Source organism: Plectropomus leopardus, chromosome 18 (genome assembly GCF_026936395.1).
Source record: "Plectropomus leopardus strain MGB_pleo_1.0 chromosome 18, ASM2693639v1, whole genome shotgun sequence".
Classification (NCBI taxonomy): domain Eukaryota; kingdom Metazoa; phylum Chordata; class Actinopteri; order Perciformes; family Serranidae; genus Plectropomus; species Plectropomus leopardus.
Window position 1 is genome coordinate 6,576,380 of NC_142193.1, and position 26,245 is coordinate 6,602,624.

General features: G+C 39.6%; 1 protein-coding gene across 2 annotated transcripts in view; it reads left to right on the forward strand.

Annotated features, from left to right (window-relative positions):
* Positions 1 to 26,245, forward strand: part of slc38a12 (solute carrier family 38 member 12) — a 73,853-nt gene that overhangs the window by 27,119 nt on the left and 20,489 nt on the right. For both annotated transcript variants that reach the window (XM_042505567.2, XM_042505566.2), the window contains exon 9: positions 25,584 to 25,677. In XM_042505567.2, the coding sequence (XP_042361501.1) occupies positions 25,584 to 25,677 (94 nt within the window). The remainder of the gene's footprint in view (positions 1 to 25,583; positions 25,678 to 26,245) is intronic.

A 26,245-nucleotide genomic window follows, 5' to 3' on the forward strand; every position in this document is an offset into this window, starting at 1 on the left:
AATAGATAAATCTTGTCTATAAAATGTCAGAAAATGGTAAAAAAGTAACAATTGAAATTGCCCACAGCGTAGGCTGATGAACTGTCTAATTTTGTTTGATCAACAATCCAGAACCCAAAGAGAGAGACAGAGGAAGCAGCATGCCCTCAAACTTTAGAGATTAATAGATGAATCATTTGAGCACTTTCCTGTCCCATCCTGTTCCTGGACCTCTCTGCATCGTGCAACAGAGTTTCCTACACTTTCCTCCTCAACTGCTTTTTTGAATACTCAGGCCCAATTGGCACTGCCCTGTCCTGGTTCCAGTCATATCGCCTAAACAGGAAACCACCATTTTCACTCTTAGAGGCTTCAGTTTCACCCAGCACCAGTTCACCAGGGTGTGCCACAAGGTTCTGTGCTTGGACCCCTCATTTTTTTATCATTTACATGCAACCCTTTGGTTAGATCATCCAACACCACGGCCTAAGCTTACATTTCTATGTTTATGACACCCAGCTGTACCTCAGCACTACATCATCTACCTAGCTCTTCCAACAGTCCCCGAGCTCATGGTTGTGGTTTTCGAGGCACTGCTCCAGAAGGTTGGAGTTCTTCTCCTTAACCTGATTGACTGCTCCATCTGTCCAGACCCAGAAGTCCACAGCTTGGTTGACATCAAATCAAATCCATCACCAAACTTACCTTCTACCACCTCAAAAACATTTCCAGACTCCCAACTATCACTCACAGCCTCCGTGGCACAGACCCTTCATTACCTCTCATCTGGATAATTGCAAAGGACTCATATTCTGTGTACCAAACAAAGCCCTGGACAGAATCCAGTGTGTGCATAACTCAGCTGCCAAGGTTCTCACTCGCACAAAGCCCAACAGCACAGCATCCACACCCTCATTCATTTTCATTGGCTAAATGTCAAGTCCTCTATCTCCTCCAAAATCATTCTCCTCACCTACAAATCCCTCCATGCCATTGCCCCCAAGTACCTATCTGATCTCCAACCTTATACCCCGTCCCAGAACTTGTGGTCCTTGGACTTTGATCTGCTAACCACTCCACACACCAGCCTGCAAACTGTTTGGGCAGAGCCTTCAGTGTGGCAGCCCCCACCCTTTGGCATTGTGTCCCAGCAGAAATCCATAATGCAGCTTCTATGGACCTCTTCTTGGGACATTCCTACTATTTTTTATGTTGTCTTATTTTCTTTCCATATGGGTAAAATGTCCTTGGATCCCTTAAAGCAGCTATAAAAATGCAAGGTATTATAATTATCATTACGATTAAAAGAAGCAATTTTGCAGCCAGGTTTTTAACAGACTTTCTTTTCCTTGACCTTGTTTAGCAGTGTCCTTTCTGTCTGGACTTGAGGTTCTTAGATTTTTACGTGTGAATCTCTTCACCATTTTTGGCATGTTTCCCCCAGATGGCCACTCCGCAGCAATTGGGGTGCTTTGTTGGCAGTGGACAACAGATTGTGGGTTATTTTTAGGTTTGAGAACAGCTGTCCCTGTACAGATGACTAGACCTTTACCAGCAGCACTCCTAGTAGACACTAAGGAAATTAGAATGGACGAGGGAAAATGAGGACAAACACGCAGCCGGAAACCTGGTTTGGTTCATTTTGAGTGTTGCCGTTACTTGTAATCCTCTCCTCGTAACTTCAGTGCTGTGTCTTTGTTTGTATTCAACCTGTTGCCATCAGTTTGTTGAATTGTGGGTTGTTTTCTACAGATTGCCTGACCCTTGTTTCTCACTTTGACACCCGGAGGGCATGTTTGAATTTAGTGTGCTTTCAGGCAGCACATTTTCTTTTTAGCTCCATGCCTCAGGCCCCCTTCCTTCATCATGTGTCAAGTCACATCAACTGAGTGTCAGTCTTGACATTGACACTCAGCCTATAGGGGAAACTGGGGTATATGTGTCTTTCCACAAAGTTAAATTCTGCATGATCTTCACAGTGATCTGTCCAGTGTTGTCATGCTCTGTTTTTCTAAGCTTTCCACAAGCCATCACAGAATGATGTTTTAATGCACATCAAACACTCATTATAGTAGACGTTGTCATTTTTATAAAGACCTCAGTGCTGAATTCACAAAGAGACAGACTAATTACTTGATGATAATAAGGCCCCAAGCAGCCCGGTTGATATTCATCAGGTCAGATCTTTGACTTAATCAGTATTGACTTTACACATCAGCTGTATCATCAGTGGACATGTCACCAGAGCCATTTCTTCATCCGAGCTTTTGAAAGCCCTTAAGAACATCAATCTACTGTGATTTGCTGTGCGGCTGATTGATTCTCATGTTTGCTGCCTGAGTGGACAGCTAGAGGGCTTTTCTTCCCATATCTACAATATTTGTTGGCTTTGTTGGTGTGAAAGGGAGATGGTGGAGGCCATTGCATAACAGAGCACTCAGTGTTGATCCTGGCCCTTTACACAGCTTTGATTGAAAAGATTAAGCAGCCATGCAATAGTGGGGTGGTTCTGGGTTTTTGTTCAGCTCCAGCAGAGATTCCCGAGACCTCAATTAAACTTCTCTGTCCTTGATTGTCCCCTGCTAAGTTTTCTTTTTGAATTTCACCGCAGGGGCTTTGTCACAGTGGCTGGCCAAGCAGTGGTCGGTGTATCTCACCCTGCTGGACAGCCAGTACAATTTAAATGTCTGATACATTGTTCTCCCAGCATGTGGAAAGTGATGTAAAATCAATGCAGTATATGAGCTCAAAGACAGTTTATGCTTACACTGCATTGTTCACTGCTTATCTTCATGCAGATGTTTCGATTATAGTATGCTTCTATTAAGCCACACACTGTCTCATGTATTGGAAAAAAGTTAATTTGAAGTGCAGGCAAAGTTGTTGCCTGTCCCCTACGAGTTCAGAAATGACCCACCCTGCCACTTTCCTCAATACAGAACTGATTGATTAATTAACTGACTAATAAAGATTTATTCCAAGAGAAATTTCTGTGACCTTGATGGCCGTTCTCTGTGACGGCGTCCTGCCATCTTTTTACTGCAGTGTTTCAGCCTGTTACACAGTTAAAAGTGAGAAAATAAAAACTAGTAGAAGGTCGGATGAATAATCTGACATCTGTACTTTATAGACTTTTGGGGGATTTATTAGTAAATGTAAGAAACAACCAAAGTGATGCACTATCAATTCTAGAAGATCTGTCTCTACTTTAATTGTAGCTTTACCAACTTTACATAGGAAAGGAGCAAATTTATTATAGCAAATGCTGAACTAACACAAGGGCTGGGTATCAGTACTCAGTGCCTTTAAGGTATTGACCAAAATAACCCAGTAAGTAGTATTGAAACGTCTTCAGTCAAACGGTACTCATTTTTGATCCTTTTAAATCCGGGGGTCTGATCCTGGTCCATCCCCATTCCCCACTGATTCAGCAAACTTTCTGTTGCTGCTTTCTCCTGAGCTGCTCTCCTGCTGCCGAACAGTCAGTGCATCGTCCATCTAATTTGGTGGCTAACATCCAACATCAGGCTTTTAAATGGTCCCAACAAACACACTGAAATCTCTCTACTCTGGCGTTAAACCCGTTAATTTTTAGGTAAGGTTTGCCATGTGATGCTAACAGTTAGCTTTGTCACTGTGAGTCTGGCTGGATGAACCCTCAAAGCTGTCCCTGGTGTGGAGCTCACACTCCTGCAGCAGCAGCTCAGACACTTACAGTCTGTGGTGTGGTGACATCAAGTGCAGAGTATTTGACAGAGCTGGCAATTAGGATGCCACAAAAATGTTTGACAGTATGACTATACAACATGCCACTCCACTCATATTATGGGTATTGAATGAAGTACTTTAGTGATATCTTTATCACTTTTTTTTTCAACAATACTCAGCCTTAACCAGTACCAATTTTGTATTTGTAGGAAGTTTGTTGTCATACTTGAATAATATTCCAACATGATCAAATATTGTAGTCTCTATAAAAAAGTATTTAAATGACTTAATTTCACTGCTTTCTGTTAGTGACGTAGACCTTTTTGGTGCCTTTTTTGCTGTCAGAAATTGGATGAAGTGACCAGTACGACAATTCTGAAACTCTGAACATACCAGTGTAGTTTTCTTTATACTTTATAACAAGACTGTTTAATCAAGAGTGCGGAGTTTGTTATATATTATTAACCCCTTGTTATGCAACCGACAGAACTGGACTGCAAAGTTATATCTCAAACCCTAAATCTGCGATGTAATATCAAGTCGGACCACTTTATATGGATATAAAACCCAAAAACACCTGAACTTAAGGTGATAATCATTCAGCGTGTATTATTTTTGTTATTGACAAGAATAATGACCAAAAACAATGAAAATAAGATCCAAGTTGTATTATATTGCCATATAAAACCATCATTTTAAAAGAGACGGATAAATAACCTATCCAGTATGTGTTCACAGTCTTCATAATGAGTCTCTTTACCTACAGTGTATGTCCTTAAGTGTTGAACTGAGACTCAGGAGGTCACTTTCTTCTTCCTTATGGAAATTTCATATTTTAACAAGCTCATACTGTTTAAATACCAGTAGCAGAATAACTTAACTAATTTGAGGAATGGTATTTAGGACCAGGACCAGCATCAATAGCTGTCTTATATATCAAATGGCTGAAGCACTAAGTGCAAACAGTAATGACGTATATACTGTAGTTGAACGGCAGCGACTTTCCCTGTCAGGGCCAGAGCTGCAGGAAGACGACAGTGCAGATGGTTTAATGGAGATTATCCCAGCATGAAGAAGTGTTTGAGCTGCTATCCACACCGTGGGGAGCCCACTCCACACAACAGCAGGAAGTATCAGTATCAGAGCAGCTGATCGGGATGGGGAGGAGACGCATGATGCTGCTGCTGGTGCTGGAAAGACTGGTGATGAGGGAGCAGTTATCAAGGAGACACAGGGGTCACTGTGAATCTTCTTTTTCCTTTCTTTTTTTCCAAGATTTAGCTCATTATTCAGCCTATGTTGTTGCAGCCTGATAAACTGGATGATTTATTGATTCATTATGAGGACTTGTTTTGTATTAGGTAACATGTAGTCATACATCATGCTTTTATTAAACTGGAGTAGCCACTTTCCACAATAAAGTACGATCAGATATAACTTTTTCTTCAGCATGTTCAAGGGCATTGTGTGTGTGTGTGTGTGTGTGTGTGTGTGTGTGTGTGTGTGTGTGTGTGTGTGTGTGTGTGTGTGTGTGTGTGTGTGTGTGTGTGTTTGTGTGTGTGTGGCCTTGGTGAGACTGTCCTCAAGATAAGCTACAGCATCTTTCGTTTCAGCAAGTGCCCCAAAACTGAAACATTAACTTTGAACTTACAACACCCTCTAGTTTGGTGGTGGCAATTTAGAAGGATGTAGCCCTGCTGATGGGGGATTTCACATCAGAAAATCCATATGTGTTTAACTGGAGGGCAGTTACAAGTGAGGTATTTTGTCTTTAAAATTAATCATTTTTAAAATTAGGGCTGCATGCCATGCAAAAAAACATACTGAGATTATTTTGACAGATATTGCGATTGTGATTTTAGTGGGAATGGTAATTTTTGCATGTAATTGTCACTGAAAAAAAAATTAAAAATGGTGATGATGTGATTTATTTTTTTTTACTGGGGATTGTACCAAACAAGCGTGTTCCCTTACATCTGGAATCTGATTTGTAAACTGGGGTATCTCTGTGGCACCAATATGCTTCATTTAAAATAATATTTTATGACATATTTTTATCGAAAAATTGCAACTGCGATTTGAACATTGCATTTGGCTGTATTGAGATTTTGATAATAATTCGATTAATTGTGTAGCCCTATAGTCAGCTGCCGATGTGAATGTTACAAGATGTTATTCTTTCTATAATCATTACTTCTGTTCATGAGATGCTGAGATCTGTTTCTATCACATCAGAAGTGATGGTAGACAAAATCTGTAGTCCTTCTTCCACACAAAAATGTATTCAAAAGCTTATCTTTGGCTTGTATGACAATTATATATTCACTTGGTTGCAAATTAAATTGTGTTTCTATTGTTTTGTCCTACCCTCCATTTATAAAAATGAGGGTTAGGGATAGGGTCAAATAACTGTGTAATGCAGTACAATTCTGCAGTATCACAAATAACCTCCTACATTATACAGGTTATTCAGCACCTCTCTAAAACAGCTACTAACAATATAATCATCATGAAGGAAGGATTTATTACAGTACTGTTGAATTAGACTGCTTTAGTTTTAGCTATGTGCAATTGGGTGTATAGTATGATCCCTCTTTTTCCTTTTTTTGCCATGTGACACAGTTGTTTTTCTCTCCTTGGAGGGTGAGATAAAGTAAATGTACTCCATTTGTCCTCTTTACTGCTTTAATAAGGTCCTTCTATTGTGATTTCTTTTTTCTTTTTTGGAATGAGGGAGAGCGGGGAGGGAAAGACAAATCTACATGCTGGATGCACAGAGTGTGAAGCTGGTTATCTGGTACAAGGACGTTTCGGAGTGATGTAATGGTCTCTCTCTCGCTGAAGGCAAATGAACGTGATTTCCATGAAACGTACAGCAGTTCATGGCCACCTTTAAAATGGAGACAGGTTAACAATAGCTGTCCACACTGTGACCAGGTGTAACCTTGAGCTCATTACGCATCTGGATGCATGTTTGTGGGTTATTATGCTGTAGGATGCCACAGCGGACCAACTCCAGTGTCTTTCTGAATTGATTGGGTAGTCAGGTCATGGTGCTCTGTAGTCGCTCCTTAGGGAGCAGCTGCTTAAGCGGTGTCCACTGACCCGTTGTGCCCCTTACCCAGAGAGAAAAATGAAATATCCAATCGTTGTCTTTTTCAATTACGTCTTGATGTATTGCATATTCACACAACGTCCTCTATGTTGATTTATTCTTTTCTTTTTTTCACAACGTTTATCATCAGTGTAACATGGGAGGAAAGTGTCCTGTACTGTGATGCAGCTGCCTCCTCCTTCTCCTCCTTTGTCTCCCCTTTAACAACAGTTGGCACGATGGGCGGAGTGAAATAACTATTGTCCTATTAAACTGCACAAATTATCATTTCTTATCTCCTCCCCAGATATGTCCCACGCCTGTCATAAATCTTCACTGTGTGTTTTTGCTCATTATTTTTACCCAGGTTGGTGTGTAATGGTTTCTTTTTTGAGGAGCAGAATGGCACGTTATGAGTTTTAATTAGTGGAATGTCTTGGAAACTGCAGCTTGTTCAAAGTCATAGGGTTTGCAGCAAATTGGTTGTTCATCGGTGTTGACTTTGATAAGTTGCTGTCCTTTCCTTTCAAAAAGAATGGGAGTCTGTGAATTCATGTTTTTAAATACAGCTGCAATAGGTCTGAAAGTAGTTTGTCTAACATGACCTGCCATGACATTAAGGCATTTTCATGGTTTGAAAACAGAGTGCTTTGGAGTTTTCTTGTGATTTTTGAGGTTTGAAAGCATATTCCACATTATTAAGAAAGGCAGTAATTATGAGTTTATATGCACAGTTGATTTGTGGCTCTTAATTTGAATGACACCTTGCAATTTGAATTTTCAATCTGTGAGCAATGACCACTGTATATCTGTGAAGCACCATATTTTCCAATGCTGTACACGTGTCTTTACTCAAGCTGGCCATTAGAGGTTCATTAGAGTAAAAAACAACTGCATTATTCATGATCTGCCATAGTTATTGCCTGTCAGTGTTGCTAACCTCACACCCCTCCCTTGACCAACACAACCATGTTGAGCTGTAAACAGACCTGATTCAGACACTGAATATTTAGATAGATTGGGTCTAAAAGTTAGGCTGTCCTGGCCTCGGCTGCATCAAGTCTGGGTACCCCTTTAACAGCACATATAGACCAATCTACTCCAAATAATCTTTTATTCATTCATTAATTGTGAGGGCGGGGGCTGGAGCCTATCCCAGCTGACATTTGGTGAGAGATTGACAGGTCGCCAGATTATCGTAGAGCTGACACACAAAGACAGACAACTGTTCAACCTCAAATTCATACCTACGGCCAACTTAGAGTCACCAATTAACCTGACCAGCATGTTTTGGTATGTGGGAGGAAGCTGCAGAACCTGGAGTAAACTCACGCTGACGTGACGAGAACATGCAAACTCAGCAAAGAAGGGTTCCCCCACCGAAGGTTCGAAACACTATACCACCGCATGCAAACCACTATACCACCATACTGCCCCATCATTTTATTTTTCCTTATTACCACATGAATCACAGCCATGCCAAGGACCTCTCATCATGGGGGTTATTCACAATTGCTTAAAAAAAACTGTTTTATTGACTGTTTTAGAGGAACATTTAAAAACATGACAACATAAACATTCTAAATGGGCCCAAATGTATGTTGGGATGTTTGTTAATGCAGTAGCTGACAGAAAGTACATAAGGACCAAAGCTGTTGCTGTAGCAACAGAATAGCAATGAGACGTTCTATGGCGACATTGACTGCTCACTCCTCAATCGTCTTAACTAGCCAGTAGTGGTCTAAAATAAAGTCACATGGCAAAAGCATAAAGCAAAGGCATTGCTGACAATCAGCATGACTAAAAACAACAAGCCTTACTGTCTGTTGCAGGCCACATTTTGTCCTTCATTGTGGCTCAAAAATCGCCATCCATGTTTTTATGTTATGTTGTCATTGTTTCTTATTTATTCTCATTTGTGCAAAGCAAATTGTCTTTGAGGCTATAAAGGTTTTCATCAGTCATTCTTATTTTTAACCAGATCTGCAGATCACTTTTGATGATCCACTTTTGTCGTCATCTTTGCCACTATCTTGACTATAGTTGTGAACTGTGAGGGACTGTTTGATCGAAAGCTTTTTCTAGATTGGCTGCGATCAGCTCCAGCAATGGTGATGCAGCTGCGGCAGCATGGCGGAGATCTGCAATCTACTGAGTGCACTTTTCAAGTTTATTAATTTTCTGTTTAATGATAGTTTTACAGTGATGAATCAGAATGAGAATGAACTGGGCAGTGTACTCATAAGTTCTCTTTTCACTCAATCTTTCAGTGTGCAACAGCTACACACACCTTTGCATTCCAACATGGTCTGACGACACATCGTACAATTTCTTTTTTTTAAGCATTACCCGAATTTAAGCACTGTAAAGAGGCTTCATGTTCATTTGACAAGGGTTGAAATGTGCAACCACTTTCCTTAGTTTTTATTTTTCTGCATCACCTTTGCTTAATTTTCATTCTGAGTTTGTAAACAAGATCAACAAGGTAAATCTAACAGCTGAGCGTACTCTGTTGAAAGACCTTTTGTTGTTATAAAGCCCATGGAAGTGGAACATCCTAATCACCTGCTAAATCACACTGAGCTCTGCCACAAACAGTCCAACCAACATCTTCATTCTGTTTGCGTATTGCAGTAGTCTTATGCTGACAGTGATAAGCGTAGTGTGATTTAATAGCACCGCAATGAATAAAGGTGTCTGTTTTCAATGTTTTTCTGCCAGGTTGGTTGTACGGTCTAAAGTTGAATGTCACTTTTAATGCAAATGATCAAAGTTCTTGGATTGCGTACATTTTCACATAGTGACCCCAGTCAGACACGAACAATAAAACCTGGCAGTCTTTGTTTTATTCTCATCGCATCTTTATTCAGGGTTTAAATACATACTGACTGTTCCTGCACTCTGTCTCAGGAAACACGATGATACATTCTCTTTGCATCTCTGCCCTTACTTTATCCCTCCTCCACCTCTCCTTTTGTCTGAGTTGTCTTCCTCCCCCTCATTAGAGTTCTATCTTTAATCGTGTGGAGACACGGCAGTCTCCTGGGCCACATGCCTAATTAACAGTACAAGCTTCTGCACTGGATGTGTTTCAGATGAGATGAAAGGTGCTCTGAGAGTTTGTCTATAGATGTTAAATCAGTACCTTTTTTTTCATAATGAGAGCTTATTCTTGGACTGTGTCTCCTATTTCCTTTGCAGTTATCAGTGTTCGTGACTTGTTTTTTTTTTTTATGATGTTAATCTTTGATTCTCTGACCATTATTAAGTTAGCAAAAGTTGTAATAAGGAATTATTGGTTGTTGAAACCACATTTCACACACTTCCTCTACCTGGTTTGGTTTTGGAGGAAAATAGGAATAAATAATAAAAATAACCTATATGCACTTACAAACATGTCCCGGTGTGATCAGGTTATGTAACGATGACACGCAGAGCTCGACAGCAGTGTTCCTGACAAAGCAAGTGAATGATTCTGAGTCTGGTGTAAGTGAGTCTTTGTTTGGCCTCCTGCTGGCTTCTGTGAGGAGACACACCAACAATGGCTCACTGGTTCACTTACTGATATTTACTCACTTACATTCAAGGCCAAAACACACTGACAGCGTACGATGTGTGTCTAAGCAGACGCTCCTATTATTATCTATGTCAGCCCGTACACCAGGGGCAGCAGGACAAGCATCAGTGGGCGTTCTGTGACAGCAGTACTCCTGTTTTCCACTGTTGACACAGGTCAAAACAGCAGCACTTGTTAATGCATAACAGTATCCAGAGTCTGGGGCGAGGTAAACATAATGTTACAGGAGATACAGGAACAGGAGATATTTGCTTTGCAGGTGTTGAACTCACAAAATCTTTCTGAATACAGGCAAATTCACTTGTGCTTTATATTGTGCTGTGTGCTCTCATGCCATAATTAGGATCTCCCCAAAATTCAAATATGCTCAACATATCCCCTTCAATATTTTAAAGGCTGTATAATTGCTGATTGTCATAGTTTTTGTTTAGACTTGGAAAATGATAATTTTGTGAAATGTTATTTTTGCTTCACTTCACTTTCATTCTGCTCATGGAAACAGACAGTTTAAAATCTAACCACATGTTATTTGCTACATTACATTCCATGGTCAAATAGGGGTTTGGGAGTCAGCCTCAAGTGAGATTTGAGATTTTTATTGCCAAAACAGTGCCTGAGTTTCAATACTATTTCCGATCCTTTTTTTTTTTATTTAACTTTGCAAAAAATAAAGTTTCAACTCACCAAAAGAGACTCAAATTCTCAAATGTTACATGTCTGAACACATACAGTTATACAAGAGCTTGACCTACGTAAATAAAGAAAAGTCTAAAATTTAAGTACATTCTGTTGATATCCGACCTTTGCTGTATGTCTCATTTGAACAATTATTGAAATAAGAGCAATACATATACATTTTACTTTTGGGGTTAGTGACTGTACAAAAAAATGTCAGACCAAGACTTGAACAAAGTGACTGAAGGAGCTCCAGTGAATTGAATTGTGTTGGCCTGACAGTCCATTCACAGCCTGGTTCACTGGTTTCCTGAAGTCTGCTGCAGCTCTGTTTAGGATGCACGGCGTATTCTGAGAGGGACAGCATAATGTATTCATCTATACATGGCTGTTGGTGTGGGGTCTTTTTGTGTGTTTGTGTGTGTTTTTGTGCAAGTTGAACTGATGTTGCATGGTGACCCTAAGACCCAGAGGGGTGGGAGCAGCGTTCAGAGCTGACAGAGGCAGTCACAGAAAAGATGGATGGAAAGGCTTCTGTTGGCAGCAGATAAGGCCTCTGTTATACAGCCTCATCTCATAAAACACAAAAATATGCTGAAACATTAACATAACACTGACCTGAAATCTGTTATTTATTAATAACATTTATAATTGAGTTTTTTTTTAAAATCAGACAAGTGACTTCTACTTGTCAGCTTGAGCTTTTTCTATAGTTTTGTACTATGTTCCGAGTCAGCAAAAAATGAAGTCCAGCTTGCCAAGAAAACACTTGTCACTCATTTTGATGCGCTGTCAACACTTTGAAATGGCACCTAGAGGGAGGCTGATTTGTAAAAAGTCCACAGACACTAAAGAGAAACGCCGCCAGTTTGCTGAAAAAACAGCCAATGTTTTTCAAGATGTTTTCTGAAAATCTTTCTGCCCTCCGTTTGTGCTGTTGACTTTGACTGTCCTACACTGTCATAACACAGAAGTCTTTTCTCGCCTGATATCAGACAGAATTGGGAACTTGTTACACTCTGTTTCATCCCAAGTCTGACATTTCTAACCTATTTCTGAGGGGGAGGGGGATTTCATTTTTTCCTAACCAGTCACTTGAAAGCAATGTATCCACCTGTATCTAGTGTTGTCGCCATGTCAGCATACTGCTTTTGTCAGGTTTTAGAGTGGGACTAAGAGAAGTTTTAAACAAACTGCAATGTCTGTGTTGGTTGCCATTCTTTTCATACTCCTTATTGTGTCCAACCATAGACAGATATCAACAAATATCTTGAATACTGCCGCTGTCATCTTACTCTGGTGACATAATTTAGAGCCAAGAGTCTGCTGGAATGATCGCTGCTGTATAGAGTCCTCCGTTGTCTGACCAATCCCGAGCAGCTCCATTGAACGTAAGCACACTGATGATTGGCACACACAGCTGTCAATCATGTCGTCAAATCCCCCTTTTTGCAGCATCAAATAACTATTAAAATCAAACTAATCTGAAAAATGAACACTTGAGCAAACATCAGGGTGATAAGAACCACCTTTAATGACAGGAAACATCTTTGCGTTTTTGTTTGGCCCATGTTGAGATCATTTGGCCTCACTTTAGGGGAGCTGTCACGTTGGCCCTGGTCATCTTGTCTGTTGTTCCAGCACAATGCTTGACAGCAGCTTAACAGCAGCTTGACAACCGCATCAGTCCCGCCAGTGGTGATGATTGGGCAATTGTTAGTCCCTATGCAGTTCTCATTGGTTGCTTTTATAATATGTGGATCATTTCACTTACTGCACCTACCAATTAACTCTTTCTTATTAAATGGACTCACGTTGCATTTAAACTAAGTACTTAAATGGCTTTTTTTTCATGCACAGGTTTCTGTCACTCCCTTAGACTACTTGTACTTTTTTGACTAATTGGTTAATCGTTTTAATACAAAAAAGGGTCACAAATCATTTTGTCTTCAGGATTTTTTTTTTTTTTACCAAAATGCACTCATGTTATCATTAATTGTTATTAATTGCAGTATAGAGTCACTTTGCGTACATAATAACTTATATGCCGCTTAATACTGACATTCCTACACAAGGTTAACTACTAATACTGTATTTTGTCCATATAAAGCAGGATATAATCATTTATTTTAAATGGTTTTGTTAATTGGTTTTTACAGCATGACCAGTCAAATAATTTTATTCATCCATTCTTTTATTCATTTATTTATTTATGTAAGTTAATTATGTCTGCTTGATGGAGATGTCCGCTGGTGATTAATGACGCTGAAGGTAGACTCTCTTTCATCCTGACAAACGTATAGTTCCAATATGGTTTTACGTGTGTAGTTTTGCCTCCCAGGCACCGTCTTCACTCCCCTCTGTATTACCCCACCTCCCTACACTCATGTTCATCTTTGTCTTACTTCCCTCCCCTCTCTGCTGCCTGTGTGTTCAGTGAATCAGTTGACTTGTTATTGCTATCATAAGGGTTTGTATGTATCTCTTGGGCTTTTATGGCCTATTTTATGCTATGTCTATAACATACCACCATGGTCAGGTGACCCCAAAGTCTTTTATCATACATGTCACAACCCAGGCAATGAATTGCTCCATAATATCCAATATACCATTGCGTTGTGTATGTGATGTAGTTGAAGTGGTGTTTTTTTTTTGAGCATCATTCAGTCATGGAGCATTTTATTTTGTTTTGCATCATTAGGATGAAGTATTGTCTGGAAATCCCAATAATCTGTCCTTTTTAGGTTTTGATTTTTCCTGCACACACTCACAAATATATAGACAATACTGTTTGGCTGTGACCCATTTACATGTGTATTGAATACTTGGTTAATTTCTTCCTGCTATTTAGTTTTAATCAGACCCAATGAAAATATAAGCAAATTGTGTCTATGCTCTGAGAATGTGAACAATATCTTAATTTCTGTCAAACTGTCTGTAGGCTGGAAAAAAAAGTCTTGCATTGCTCGACTCTATACTTTACACATTCAAGGTCTCAACTCAAGGTTTTAATTAAAGTTAAATGATGCATGCAGTTGTAGAGGTCTTGAATTATTGCAGGTTTTTCAGCAGTTCTGCTGATGAGGAAGCAGCCCAGATCTGTGTTTCAATTGGTGTAGAGTTGTCTGCATTGCAATTGCTCGTCTGCGTCAAGACATCCATCTTAAAATAAATTACAGCTGTCATTTTATGTAGGTTTTATAGCTTCCTTAAACAGGCAATGCAAAATTTTCGTGCAAAATGTTCATATGTATCACCAAACCTTGTCTTGAGGTTTTTTTCTGTATTTGAAACATTTTGTTAAACTATCGTAGGCTACATAAATGAAAATGATATAAAAAAGAGTACCCACCTGCAACAATAGGAGAGAAATATTCAAAATAATCTCATCCATACTTGTCATCTTTTGCCACATGGACAGAGGCCGCAGTGTTACTAAAACGTCACAGGAGGCAGCCTTTTGTGTTGTATCTTGACACAGAAGGGGTTAGCGGTAAGAAGTTGGCAGTTAGGTGGCAGCCTGGTGTGTCTCAGACACAGGCTGAGTGGTGCTGTTACAGTGACCCTGGCATCACCTGGGACACTGCCCAAGTGGTATTTTTTGAAACCCTGGGAGTGGGACTGAATAGTCACACTTTTATGAAATATAACGTTTCAGGGAAAATGAGTTGAAGTGCTTCATAGAAAAGACGCATTTAATGACTGAAGTAACTGTCTTCTTTTCATTATACTGAGATGTCTGATGAAGCTGAACAGGTGACAGTGAATGATTTACCACAAACCATGTTCGGTTTGCATTCATTAATCAGGACAGTGATATCTGGGGAAAAGAACCAGAGTTTGATTAGAAAATCTTGGAAATGACTCAATAGCTCAGGAACAAATTGAGATGTTGGACAGAAACCTCAAAGCTTTGCTGCAGGTTAAATTTAGTTTGATAAACCCTGATTTCCAACATGAACTTTACCCTTTAATCACATCTAACTTCCCATTGCTCTCCTTAATAGACAGAATGAGAAATTTCACGTTTTATATTTCTTATTTTTTTTGTAAAGCAGTGACAACAACAATGACCAAAAATCATTATTTTTCAGTTTGAAATCTGTTTGGAATAAAGATTAACATAAGACACAAATGGCTGGGGATCTTGGGACTGTTCAGATTGGGAACCATAATCTGTCATTCTCTGTATGATTGTGAAAGGATTATCAGAATCCAGGCTGGATCTCCACATGGAGCCACCATGGCACTTATGATTTGCTCCCTTGCGTTTTCTCTGCTTGCCCTCTGGGACGATAAACATTGACCCTCTTTGTGTCTGGCGAAACATCAGGCAAAATCATTCACCAAACTGAGCAGTGATTTCTTAATTCTCCGAAGCCTGACAGCTTGGCAGTCATGAACAAAGCACTCACATGGCCCTTTTGGGTATAAATTCAGCCACAGTGATGTCCAAGAGCCTCAGGACATCTGTGCCATCACGACATTTGGCCGACTCTTCAGTAAAGAGCAGAAAAATATGTTGATTAATTACTTAAATGGGGTGGACGGTCAGGGATTGACTTATGTAGCCCAACTGTGATGGATGACGAGCCTACACAACACGTGGCTCAGGAGAAATGCTCACATATGTGCCGATTAATGAGACCAGTGGATTGGCTCTTGAGCTCTGAGTGACGCAATCTAATGCCAATTAAATTCCTTTCCATATACTCTCTGAGCTCGTTCATCCGCACAAATCCACAACACCGGTCTTTATTGATTGACAGCTACAGCTTCGGGTTGCGAGTTGGTGGCAGGTCTTCACCATTATTGAGATCATTCACCATATCTAAGCCCCATTAATCTCTTATTCCCAAATTATTACTTTGCAGCATAACAGACGGCACTGGGAAAGTTGTAGAAAAGTGATGTTATTTAGTTACTTTTTAAAAAGTGCTTTCCCCCTTTATTAGAATGAAGACAGTAGAAAACTGACTGCAAATGTTGTCAGAGAGATTTGGGGATGACCTGTAACAAAAATCCCAGGTCATACAGGAACAATAGTCATTGGGATTATATACCCCTGGTCCACCAGGATGACAGTCAGTATGCTTACATGCACAGTTAAGTCAAGCTATGGTTATAGCTCGATTAGGCCATTTATTTGGACTTCTGTCCTTGTCCCAGTATACAGTCACCGGGGGAGAATCAATTTATTGACAAAAGTATGTCTGACTCCGCCATGATAGGTGGCGATATGCCCCCTTACAAGTTAGCAAGCGGCAAATGGGTTGTATGTCGAACGGTGACAACATGGATAACTTTTTGGCGCTGTAAATTTCCTACGCATTTATGGTGTTTAACTTCCAGGTCAAAGCCCGGTGCTGGGACTATGCAGCATGTGCAGAACGCCTACGCAAGTTCAGGTCTGACTGAGGCATATACATGAAAGAGTAAATTTGACCCCGAACTGCATTATCTAGGTGCATTAATCCTACTTTGAGAAATTCTAATTAGTTCATTTTCAGTCTGACTAACATGCTTACATGTATTTTAAAAATCCAGTTTTGGTCAGACTGACACAATAGAAAAACTTTTTCTATCATCATGTAAACCTACTGACTGTTTTGTTACCTTTTAAAACAGTTTTGCTGAAAGCAGCGCTCTCTTTCGTCATGCTCCTCGTTCACGCCAGGACGCTGCAGAGTTCAGCATCTGATCTGTCGTCCACTCTCAGTAGGAGACTCTAAACTGAGTTCTGTGCAAATATAGCCATGTGAAGTAACTCTGGCTGCCCGGAGATGTTTGCTGCCATGTGGAGAGATGGAAAATAGAGAATTCGATTTATATAACAGGAGGCAGCAAGTTGTTTGGCTCGCTGGCTCTGACGTAATGATTCAAAAGATTTTGTCCTTTGAGTCTTGTCATGATTTCGGTCGTGGTCTGTAATGAGACCTGTAGCAATAAAGATTGACAACAAAGGTGTTTGTTGGGAGCCAAAATAATGATGGTGTCACCACAAAGAACCAAAGATGCGTTGGAATAACAATGAAACACATTGTTTTGATCCGCCTGTAAAAGGAAGGTCCCAAGTGATGGCAATTATTTCATCTGTATCATCTCTAGGAGTGTTTTGGTCTCATTGCCTGGAGTTAACAACTGTCAAGATTTGTTACCTGAACTGCTCATTAACTAACATGATCAAAAGTTCCATCTTTCTAGTTTATTCTTTTAAACATCAGTGGATAGACTTTGTATAGTAATGTCCAGCTAATCATTCAGCCTGGTGTGTGTTTGACATTGTGAAAAGTAAACATAAAGCGTTTTGTAGTTACAGCGATTGCTTTTTCTGATTTTATCATACCTCCGTACTGTGACAACTGTGGCTGGAGGCTTTGTTTTTAGTTTTTGTGTCCCATTGTCGTGAACACGCGATGTAAGCAACATCCTAAAGGGATTTCTTTAAATTTGGACTTGAATAAACTGATTTTAATTGGGAGGTGAAAGGTCAAGGTCACTGTGACCTTGCATCCCGCTCACTCTCATGAATACAATATCTCAAGAAAGCCTTGCAGGAATGTCCTCAAATTTAGCACAAACGTCCACTTGGGCTCAGTGATGAACTTATAAGAATTTAGTGGTCAAAGGTCAAGGTCATTGTGACCTTGCAACCATCTTATTCTTGTGAATGCATTATTTTAAGGAGGTCTAGAAGGAATTTGTCCCAAAAGTCCTCTTCGACTCAAAAATAAGCTGATAGACTTTGATGCTAAAGGTTCAAGCTTTACGCTTTAGTTTTAAATGTCATTAATAGTTTTGTGACAGGTCTCTTTTGGCTCACAACTTTTGCCACAATCTGAATTTAGGAGTCCTTAAAATATTTCAAATATTTTTTGTCTATTTTTACACTATAATGGTACCTTTTAAGAGTTTAAAAAGAGTTCCTCAAATTAAGGTTTAAGTAACAACAAAACATTAATTTGGACCACTTTTTAAGCTGTTGTTGTCATTAAAGTAAAATGATAAGTCAGTGTGAATATGAGAAACCTCTCATGCTGTCTGCAAAGGACTGAGTGGCTATGACTTAACATGTGAGGCAGGTTTATATCTTTTTTTCTCAGTATTTGCTGATGCACCTTCAGTCTGTTTCCCCTAAAGAGAGGTAGCAGGATAAATCTGTGTTTGTATCCATCATTGCTTTGGTCACCTTTGCAGTTTTTCATCTCAGACTCACCATTTATTGTGTTTCACTGAAGTGTGTGATTGCAGGCAGCCAGGTGGCTGCTGCTGAAAGTGTTGTCTCATGCTGAGGAGGAGAAATGGCCGATTTTTAAGAATGTCTTTGTTGTCAAAAGTGAAATGCTCGTAGTTGATGAGCGTGTTGCTCCGGAGGAGCAAAAACCCATCAGCTTACCAAAGAGAAGGGAATGGAGGGGAAGGATCTAGCTAAAATTGATTCATGCCACTTTTCTCCTGACAGAATTTATTTTTGTTTATTTAGACATTTATTAAACTGAGCATGAAACGTAAGCAGTTTCTGTTGCAACAAAGCTAAAAAGCAGACAAAAATCTGTATGTTGGCCTTGCGAGCGCGACTGAGATGAAATTGCTAGAACAGCCTGAACAAGTATTAAATGAATAAATGCATTGGAACCAAGTGTCATTCAATCTGTCCACGTTATGAAATTCTAGTTATATTCATCTCTTGTTCTCCTGTTGTCTGGCAGTTTTGTTTCTCTGGCTGACACTGCTACACATTCCCAGCTGAGGCAGACCATGGATACTGCCTCTTAGCTTGTACTTTGGGATATTAATAAAATTACTGTTTGGGATACGAAACCATAGAGTATTGCGTTAGCTGAATGATGATGCTTTTAGCGCAAGTATTTCTTTCTGTAGGTTTGCATATCTCTATCTGCAGCCTTATTTCTACGTTTAGCACATTAAAATCCAAATGTGTTCAACCATTTTACACGCCAAAAAGTGCAAAACAAATAGCCTTTATATCTCAGCAGCATGTATAAGAGCCATCATGTAAAGCTTTAGCACCAACATTATGTGCCACTTCAATGCACTTCAACAGAACTACACAGTGTGGGACAAACAAAATGGTGTATTGTGTTCACCTATTTTTTGTTAAGAACAGGAAAATCTGTACCTCTGATAGTGTCCACAGCCCAAGCTCACCAGACAGAATGTTTTTTGCCAAATAAACACAAGACTGTGGGTCACAGAGCGCCATCAACAATGACCCTTTTTTCCATCCATTATTGAAAGCAAGAAAAGATCAGAGAAGGAGATGACATGACACCGTACAGCTTTTTTTGTTGGCTGACAGTGGGAACTTATGCGTCTGATTTTAAAGATAGATATTTAGGAGGACCACGTTATTTAAGTACGTTTCTTTTTGCCACTTTGTTTCAGGTGAAAGCAGATTTTTCGAATAGCAAACAAGACCGAAAGTTTACACTCAAGCTATATTTCACAGTAAAAGCCTACAAGAAAAGGGAAATTGTGCACTTACTTGTGGGCCTTAAATTTAATTTTTATAAAAGTGTTGAGTTTTAGTGACAATATATTAACAATGAAAGAAAAAAAACATTTAAGTTATTGGAGTATTTATGAGTCAGAACAGTAGTTATGACATGACTTTACTGTTCATGGGATTAGTGAATGTTATCCTGCATTCATCAAGACAACATTCACACATGGAGGAATTGTTGAGATCAGATTTATAGCAAACAGCAAATCAAAACAGGAGCATATCAGACAACAAGGCAGGTTTGATAGTGTTTTCCTCCAAAACATGGAAACTTGAAAGTCTTTCTGTAATACTATTTCAAATAAAGGCCACTGTTTGAAAATTAATATTATGAATCATGAAGCTCAGTTAGCTTTGGCAGTCTGTAGTCTAATCTGGACCGGACCCACCTCTTGTGTGCTTCCTGCTTTGTCCCTCACAGTTCGATCTTACTGAAAGTGCAGCGCTGCACTGTTTTTTTTCTTAAGGTGGAATGGTGAAGTGTGATCTCCTGCTGGCAGCGCCACAAGTGACCCCATCAGCCTTTCGCTCTGCTCTGGTCTGGTCATGCCAACTCTCTGGGTCTGAGTCACCCCACAGCACATGGCATCTGATGCTTTTACACTCGCCCACTCACACTTCCTCCTCTCTTCCTCATTTTCTGTGCCTTTTTCTACCAATCTCAAGAGGCCTCTTTCAGAGGACCAAGCCTTTCCTATTCTGATGTGGGTGCACACGCATCCTTTGATATTTACTTTATGTCCTCATTGTCTAGTTAATGGACTAGGTTGATGGTTTTGCATGTTTTGGACCATTACCTTTAAGTCATTTACACATCACATTCGTGCCAGCCATTTCCCAAGGAATACCAGTGTTTTAGAAATCATCATAAAATTGAAGTATATTTTGAAAATTGGTGGTTATGTGGACATTTTCAAAATGAAATAAATTGGAAAAAATGCACACACAAACACTGCGTGAATGTAAGAGAGAACTCACAATCAAGGTTGTAACCATATGATGAAATGTAGTCTTTTACATTTTGTGTAAAACCTGTTGAATCTTCTCCTGTTCGAGCTTCCATTTCTCAAAACACAACTTTGACTTGTGGCTGCATGCAGACTGATCTATTGAGGCTGCTGTAGAGAGATAAATCTTTTTCCCCTCGCCTCTCCTGTGATTGATTTTTCGCCTGTGTTGCTCTTCAATTTTGAGAGACATTTGCCAGTGATGTTAAAAACAGCTGGACATGATCTGAAATGTCTGGCTGCTTATCTACCAAAATAACAGTAATATACTACCAAAAATGATACCATATAGGGGGCAAGATCACAAAGCACATCCCCAGAAACACATTGTTGTTTTTGTTAGTGATCTGATTGGTGCAAATGTAGCTTTCTGTATAAAAAAGGTGGTGTTACACTTATCCTATCTCAGAGTGTTGTTTTGTAGCTCTTGTTGTTGAGAGATACAGTTGAGCGGTCTGGCGTCCCTGGAGCCATTTTTTGGTGTGAGATTTTATGGGAGGTTTTAAGCTGTTGGAGGTGCCCTTGATTCATGAGTGGTCAAGAAGCTGTTGAGAAAATCATCAGCTATTAACCCTCAGGGATGTTACTATATCTGCCTCACCAGGTTGGATTTTGGCATGGCATGAAGATCCTTCTCTTTAAACTGATATGGAACTGTTCAAAGCTTTAGAAAGATGCTATCACGACTTGTTGACCAACAAGTTTATCCTTACACAAATTGAGGGTCTAAGTGTGTATGAAGACGGGAAGGGAAGCGTTGCATCATTTACACAAATGTTGTCAGTGCAGTATATGTTGATATACCAATTTAGTCAGTACAAAGATCAGCTGTAAGCAAGCTAGCAATGGACTACGGGTTAACAGATTATTGGCCTGGCCATTTATCAGGACATATATTTGGTGTTTTGCAGATTATCTGTTTTGGTATTTTATTTTAATGTTCACCAATAAAATTAATTAATTAAGAAGTGCGAAGAAAGTGTCAGTATGGGAGGAACTTTGCAAAACCTCAGGGAGCTACTTTCATTTTTTTATTCATTCTTTTCTTCTTTTTTTCTTACTTGACTTTATAAAACAAATTTGCAGGGAACTTGCACTATGTGATGTTGAATGTTTCAGTTTTGATTTAACACTTGCCAAAGGCATTTGAACAAAGTTTTGTCTTGGTGTTTGTTATATTCCAAATTTGAAATAATGATAGAAAGACTTTCATTTTTATTGCACATGCATATCCTCCTTATCGGTTATTGGTCTCATTAACTACTAATAATCGGTATCGGCCCTAAAAAAACATTGGTCGACCCCTACAATGGAGGCACTTACCGTGTGTGAAAGTGTGTAAGTGTGTGTGTTTCCAATCCATTTTTGTTTAAGATGAGTGGCAGAGGCAAAGGATGAAAAAGACTTGCTGAAGGAAGCATGAAGTGTCACCTCTAAGTCCTTCGTGTCAAGAACCAAAGAGACACGAAGCTCGCTATCAGCTGTCTTACTCGCTATGGTGAAGCCTTCCTCCAGTCTGATATACAAGGAGACCCACGGTGTGACAAAGGTCTTCCTCGAGACATTGATCCATGAAGGTGTCGCCAACTCACATACACCGAGCATGCTAACTGCCATGGATGTGTGTATGCTCTAAAGAGGCAGGGACTCATTCCGTTTGGTGGATAAGTCGATCCGGTTGTTCATAAAATCCAAAAATCTGGTTTGCATTATATAAATTGACATTTAAGTTGTCTTGACAACAAATCTTAAAAGTCATACAAAATTTAAGAATTTATTCACCTGTTTAGCATATTTCCTACCAGACATTGTGGCAATTTAACTAAAGTTTGATTTTTTGTATATTTTAATATTATGCATAATATGTAAAATCCCCCCTCATGTTTTGTCTGGACACAGTAAGAATAGACAGTTTTTTAAGGCCTTTGGGGGAAAATTTGTAATTTGTTTGTATAACTAAACACTGGGGCACAAAAATTTGGCATGTTTCCTTAAATTGAAATAGGGGTTTTAGATAAACTTGTTTATGACCCTCAAACTAAGGCATACAAAACAAAATTATATTGTTTTGCATCATACTGAAAATCAAATATTCTGTTGGCACAAGTAAAGAACATTTTAAAAGGAAACCCAACCCTATTTCTATAATAGGGTTTCTCCCAAAAGATAGATAACTATAAGATCACATGTAGCCTTTTGCCAAAAAGTCACAATATATGCTAAAATAAATCCCAGTGTCTTTCAATAGATGATATTGGAGCTCAGTATAATACACATTTGTTTAACTTTCTGCCTATTCATTTATGATTGATAAATGGAATTAGATGTAGTCTTCACATGTATCCAGTCAAGCCATTTTTACTAAACATAAAAAGTATTTCAAATTGATAAAATAAGTCAAAATTCTGCCTCAGTAATTAGAAATGTAGTCCCAGATTGGCATGCTGTGGTTTACAAAGTGATCTTCAGTCAGAAAGCAAAGCTGAACTAACCGTGTTGAAACATTTAGGGATAAAACACTGTTGTCTGTCAGCCGGCTGCCATTAATTTCACTTTCTTCTTCAGACTCATCCTTCTTCATAATGGTTCATTCATTACCTCCAATAGGTGTTGCAGATTTATGCTTCGGCTCGGCTCGAGCTTAGGCTGCACTTTGCCAAGAAGACAGCTGGCAATTCTTTAATATATAGACACATGGGCATCATCATTATTCAGCAGAATCACACCCACAGATACCCCAGCTGTCCATCTGTACATCTGGAAATAATAGCTGACTCTAGCTGTGTCCAAAATCACTCCCTTGTTCCCTCATTTATTAGCTCAAACATGGAAACACACTGCAGGGTGCTGTTGGACACCTTCTGATACTTATAAATCATAATTTTGCATCACCACAATTTCACAAATTTACTGCATGAATTACTCCAACAGTGATTTCTGCTGCCTGGACATTGTTTTAAAAATGATCAACAACTTACATTTATGTTAAGTCACACTCCACGCCATCTTCATCTTAAAAACCGCACAGCTCTTTTGATTTTTAAACATATGTTTATGTTGTTAAATACATATGTTTTTAAACAAGTTTTCATTTTATACATAAAAAAATTCCTTTCAGTACTTTATGTTTTTTCTTTTTTATTACTATGTTTATTGTGACTGCTATGCACCAAAACACCAATGCAAATTCCTTGTGTGTGAAACCTTTTTGGCAGTCGACCTGATTCTAATTCCAACACAGACCTGCAGGCTTTTTCTGTCCTCACAGAGGTGTGTATGTAGGTGTGTGTCTGGAGTGGTCCCTGTTTGAAACCCTGCAGTCTGCTCCTCAGATGAAATGGCACACAAGTGACTGCCCCTGAGATCACATGCCACTCAAAGTGTGCAGTCTGACCTGAGAGCGTCAGGAGGAGGAGGAGGAGGAGGAGCAGGAGCAGTGAGAGGAGCTGATGGAATTGCAGCTACAGTAGCTGAGCCACTGCCTCTGATTGCAGCTCTTGATAAAGAAAAGTATCTGATAGGCAATCAGAGTTGTGGCCTGAGAGGATTTGAACATTTTTGGTGGACTATGGATCGGCCTACCTGTTTATCTGTTCGCCTATCTGTTAGAGGGCTGATGGGATTTTGACAGCAGATGTGTCTCCGCTGGCATTTCAAAAAGACATGTCAGGGGAGTAAAAACAGAGCTGCAGGCTAAAATGAACATGGGTCAAACAAACACACCAAAATGTGATAATGCTGCAGTGTTCAAGGCAAGAGGGGCATCTTTCCATTTCATAAATCTATGTATAATTGTTAAAGGGTAAAAAAAAAAGTTAAAAACAAAAAAAGTCACCATCCTAATTTCTAGCGCTGCCTCTTGATAGTCAGAGATTCGAAAAATCATGTGGAGACCACAGTAGTTTTAAGGGGCTTCTTTTGCAAGTGAGTGAGCTGTGCAGTGTACTTCTTGGGATGTTTTTCATCCCCAGAGTTTGCTGCGGAGTGAGCACTCTTGACTTTTACGATATTCTTTGTTACAAGCTGCAGTGGATGCGATGCAGTGGCACAGAGGAAGAGAGACTCTGCACCATTAGGCTCTGAAATAACAGTATCTTCTCTCTTCTACTTAGAAGTGGTAAATTTACAGCTCACAGGAACTTAATACGACTGTCTGTCTTTTCTTTTATATCTAGTGGCTGCGCACTCATGAAACGTCATTAGCATCGTTAGCTTGTTTACTTTGTTACACGAATGTCGCTGTCACACTGAACTTCCGCCTGAGCCCTTTTCAAACGTAAAAACAATCAAACTTTTTATGTAAAAATCCCTACAACAAGTAGAATATTCATATTGAACAGCTAAATCTGATTCAGCTGGCAAAATTTTGAGTGGGGTACAGTCCTACTCATTTCCCAGAGACCTAGATGAGGTCCTCAAATACCTTGCTTTGTGTGACTAACTGTCCAAAAACCAAAAAAACATTTATGTAAAACAGAGAAAAAAAGCACATTCTCAGATTTAAAAAGCTGAAACCAACAAGTTTGAAATTATTGCACAAAAAACCCAATGGCTTAACACGATTGATTTTTGAAATAATTTTCTGTAAAGACACAAACTCATTAATGAACTATATCAGCATGAATTAAAGTCATAACACACCAAAATACAACCTCAAAAATTAATTACAGTAGCTTTAATAAATACATGTCTTGCACAATCTAAGAAAAAAAATGATAGGTATCTCAAAGGTAGGATTGTAGAGATGTTCATTATATTCATCGCCTATAAATCAAACTGACAGGGTGACATTTATGGCATCATTTGCAGTGGGTGACATTTTCCTGTTATTGCCTCTGTGTTACTGCTCTTATTATTGGATAGTAAAGGAAGGTCCTCACTGAGAGACTGTTTACATGACCATGAGTTTGGTTCCTGTCATCCCTCTCGGTGATGATTAGAAAGTGATTTTGGACTGTTTTTTTTTTGTCTTGAACAACAGTGATGATATACAACCCTTCTCTCTGTCTCTTCCTACAGAGCGTTTTCACGGTTCTGTTGGGGCCTTTCACTTTCTTCAACGCCCAGAAGACCAAATATCTTCAGATTCTCACCTCACTCATGCGCTGGATTGGTAAGAATAAACAAATTTTACAATAATTACTCACTAACACTGATTTCTCAGTTTACATTTTGAAGACACAAACATTGGATTTTGCTTTGTCTTTTCGCCGTTCTCCTCTTTTTCTAATTCTGTTTGGTTTCTCCCGGCCCTCTCTCCCTGCCTGCTCCTTTTTTCCACGAAGACATATTTCCATTTTCTCGGTGTCTCCCCCCGTTTCTTTCATCTCCCTCCCTCCCTCGCCTGCGTGGCCGCTGCGCTCAGGTCTGTCCATCATGGTTCGGTCCTGCTCTGTGTCTTTGATTCCCATCTCCTCTCATTCCTCAGCCTGACAGGCTTGACAGCCCGTCCCAAGCTTGATTGGACCGTCACTCAAAGGGCGACGGGCGAAAATAAACCGCCCGTCCTGGGCCCGCTGTTAAAATCACAACACCACTGAATCATGGCGCTCCCGCCACCCCCGCACAGCCGCGTGCTAGCTCTCATAAACAACACACAAACACAGCAGCATGCGCATACTGTCCACTGGCTGGCTGGCTAAGTAACACAGAGGTTATTTAGCTGCATGTTTCACTCGTCT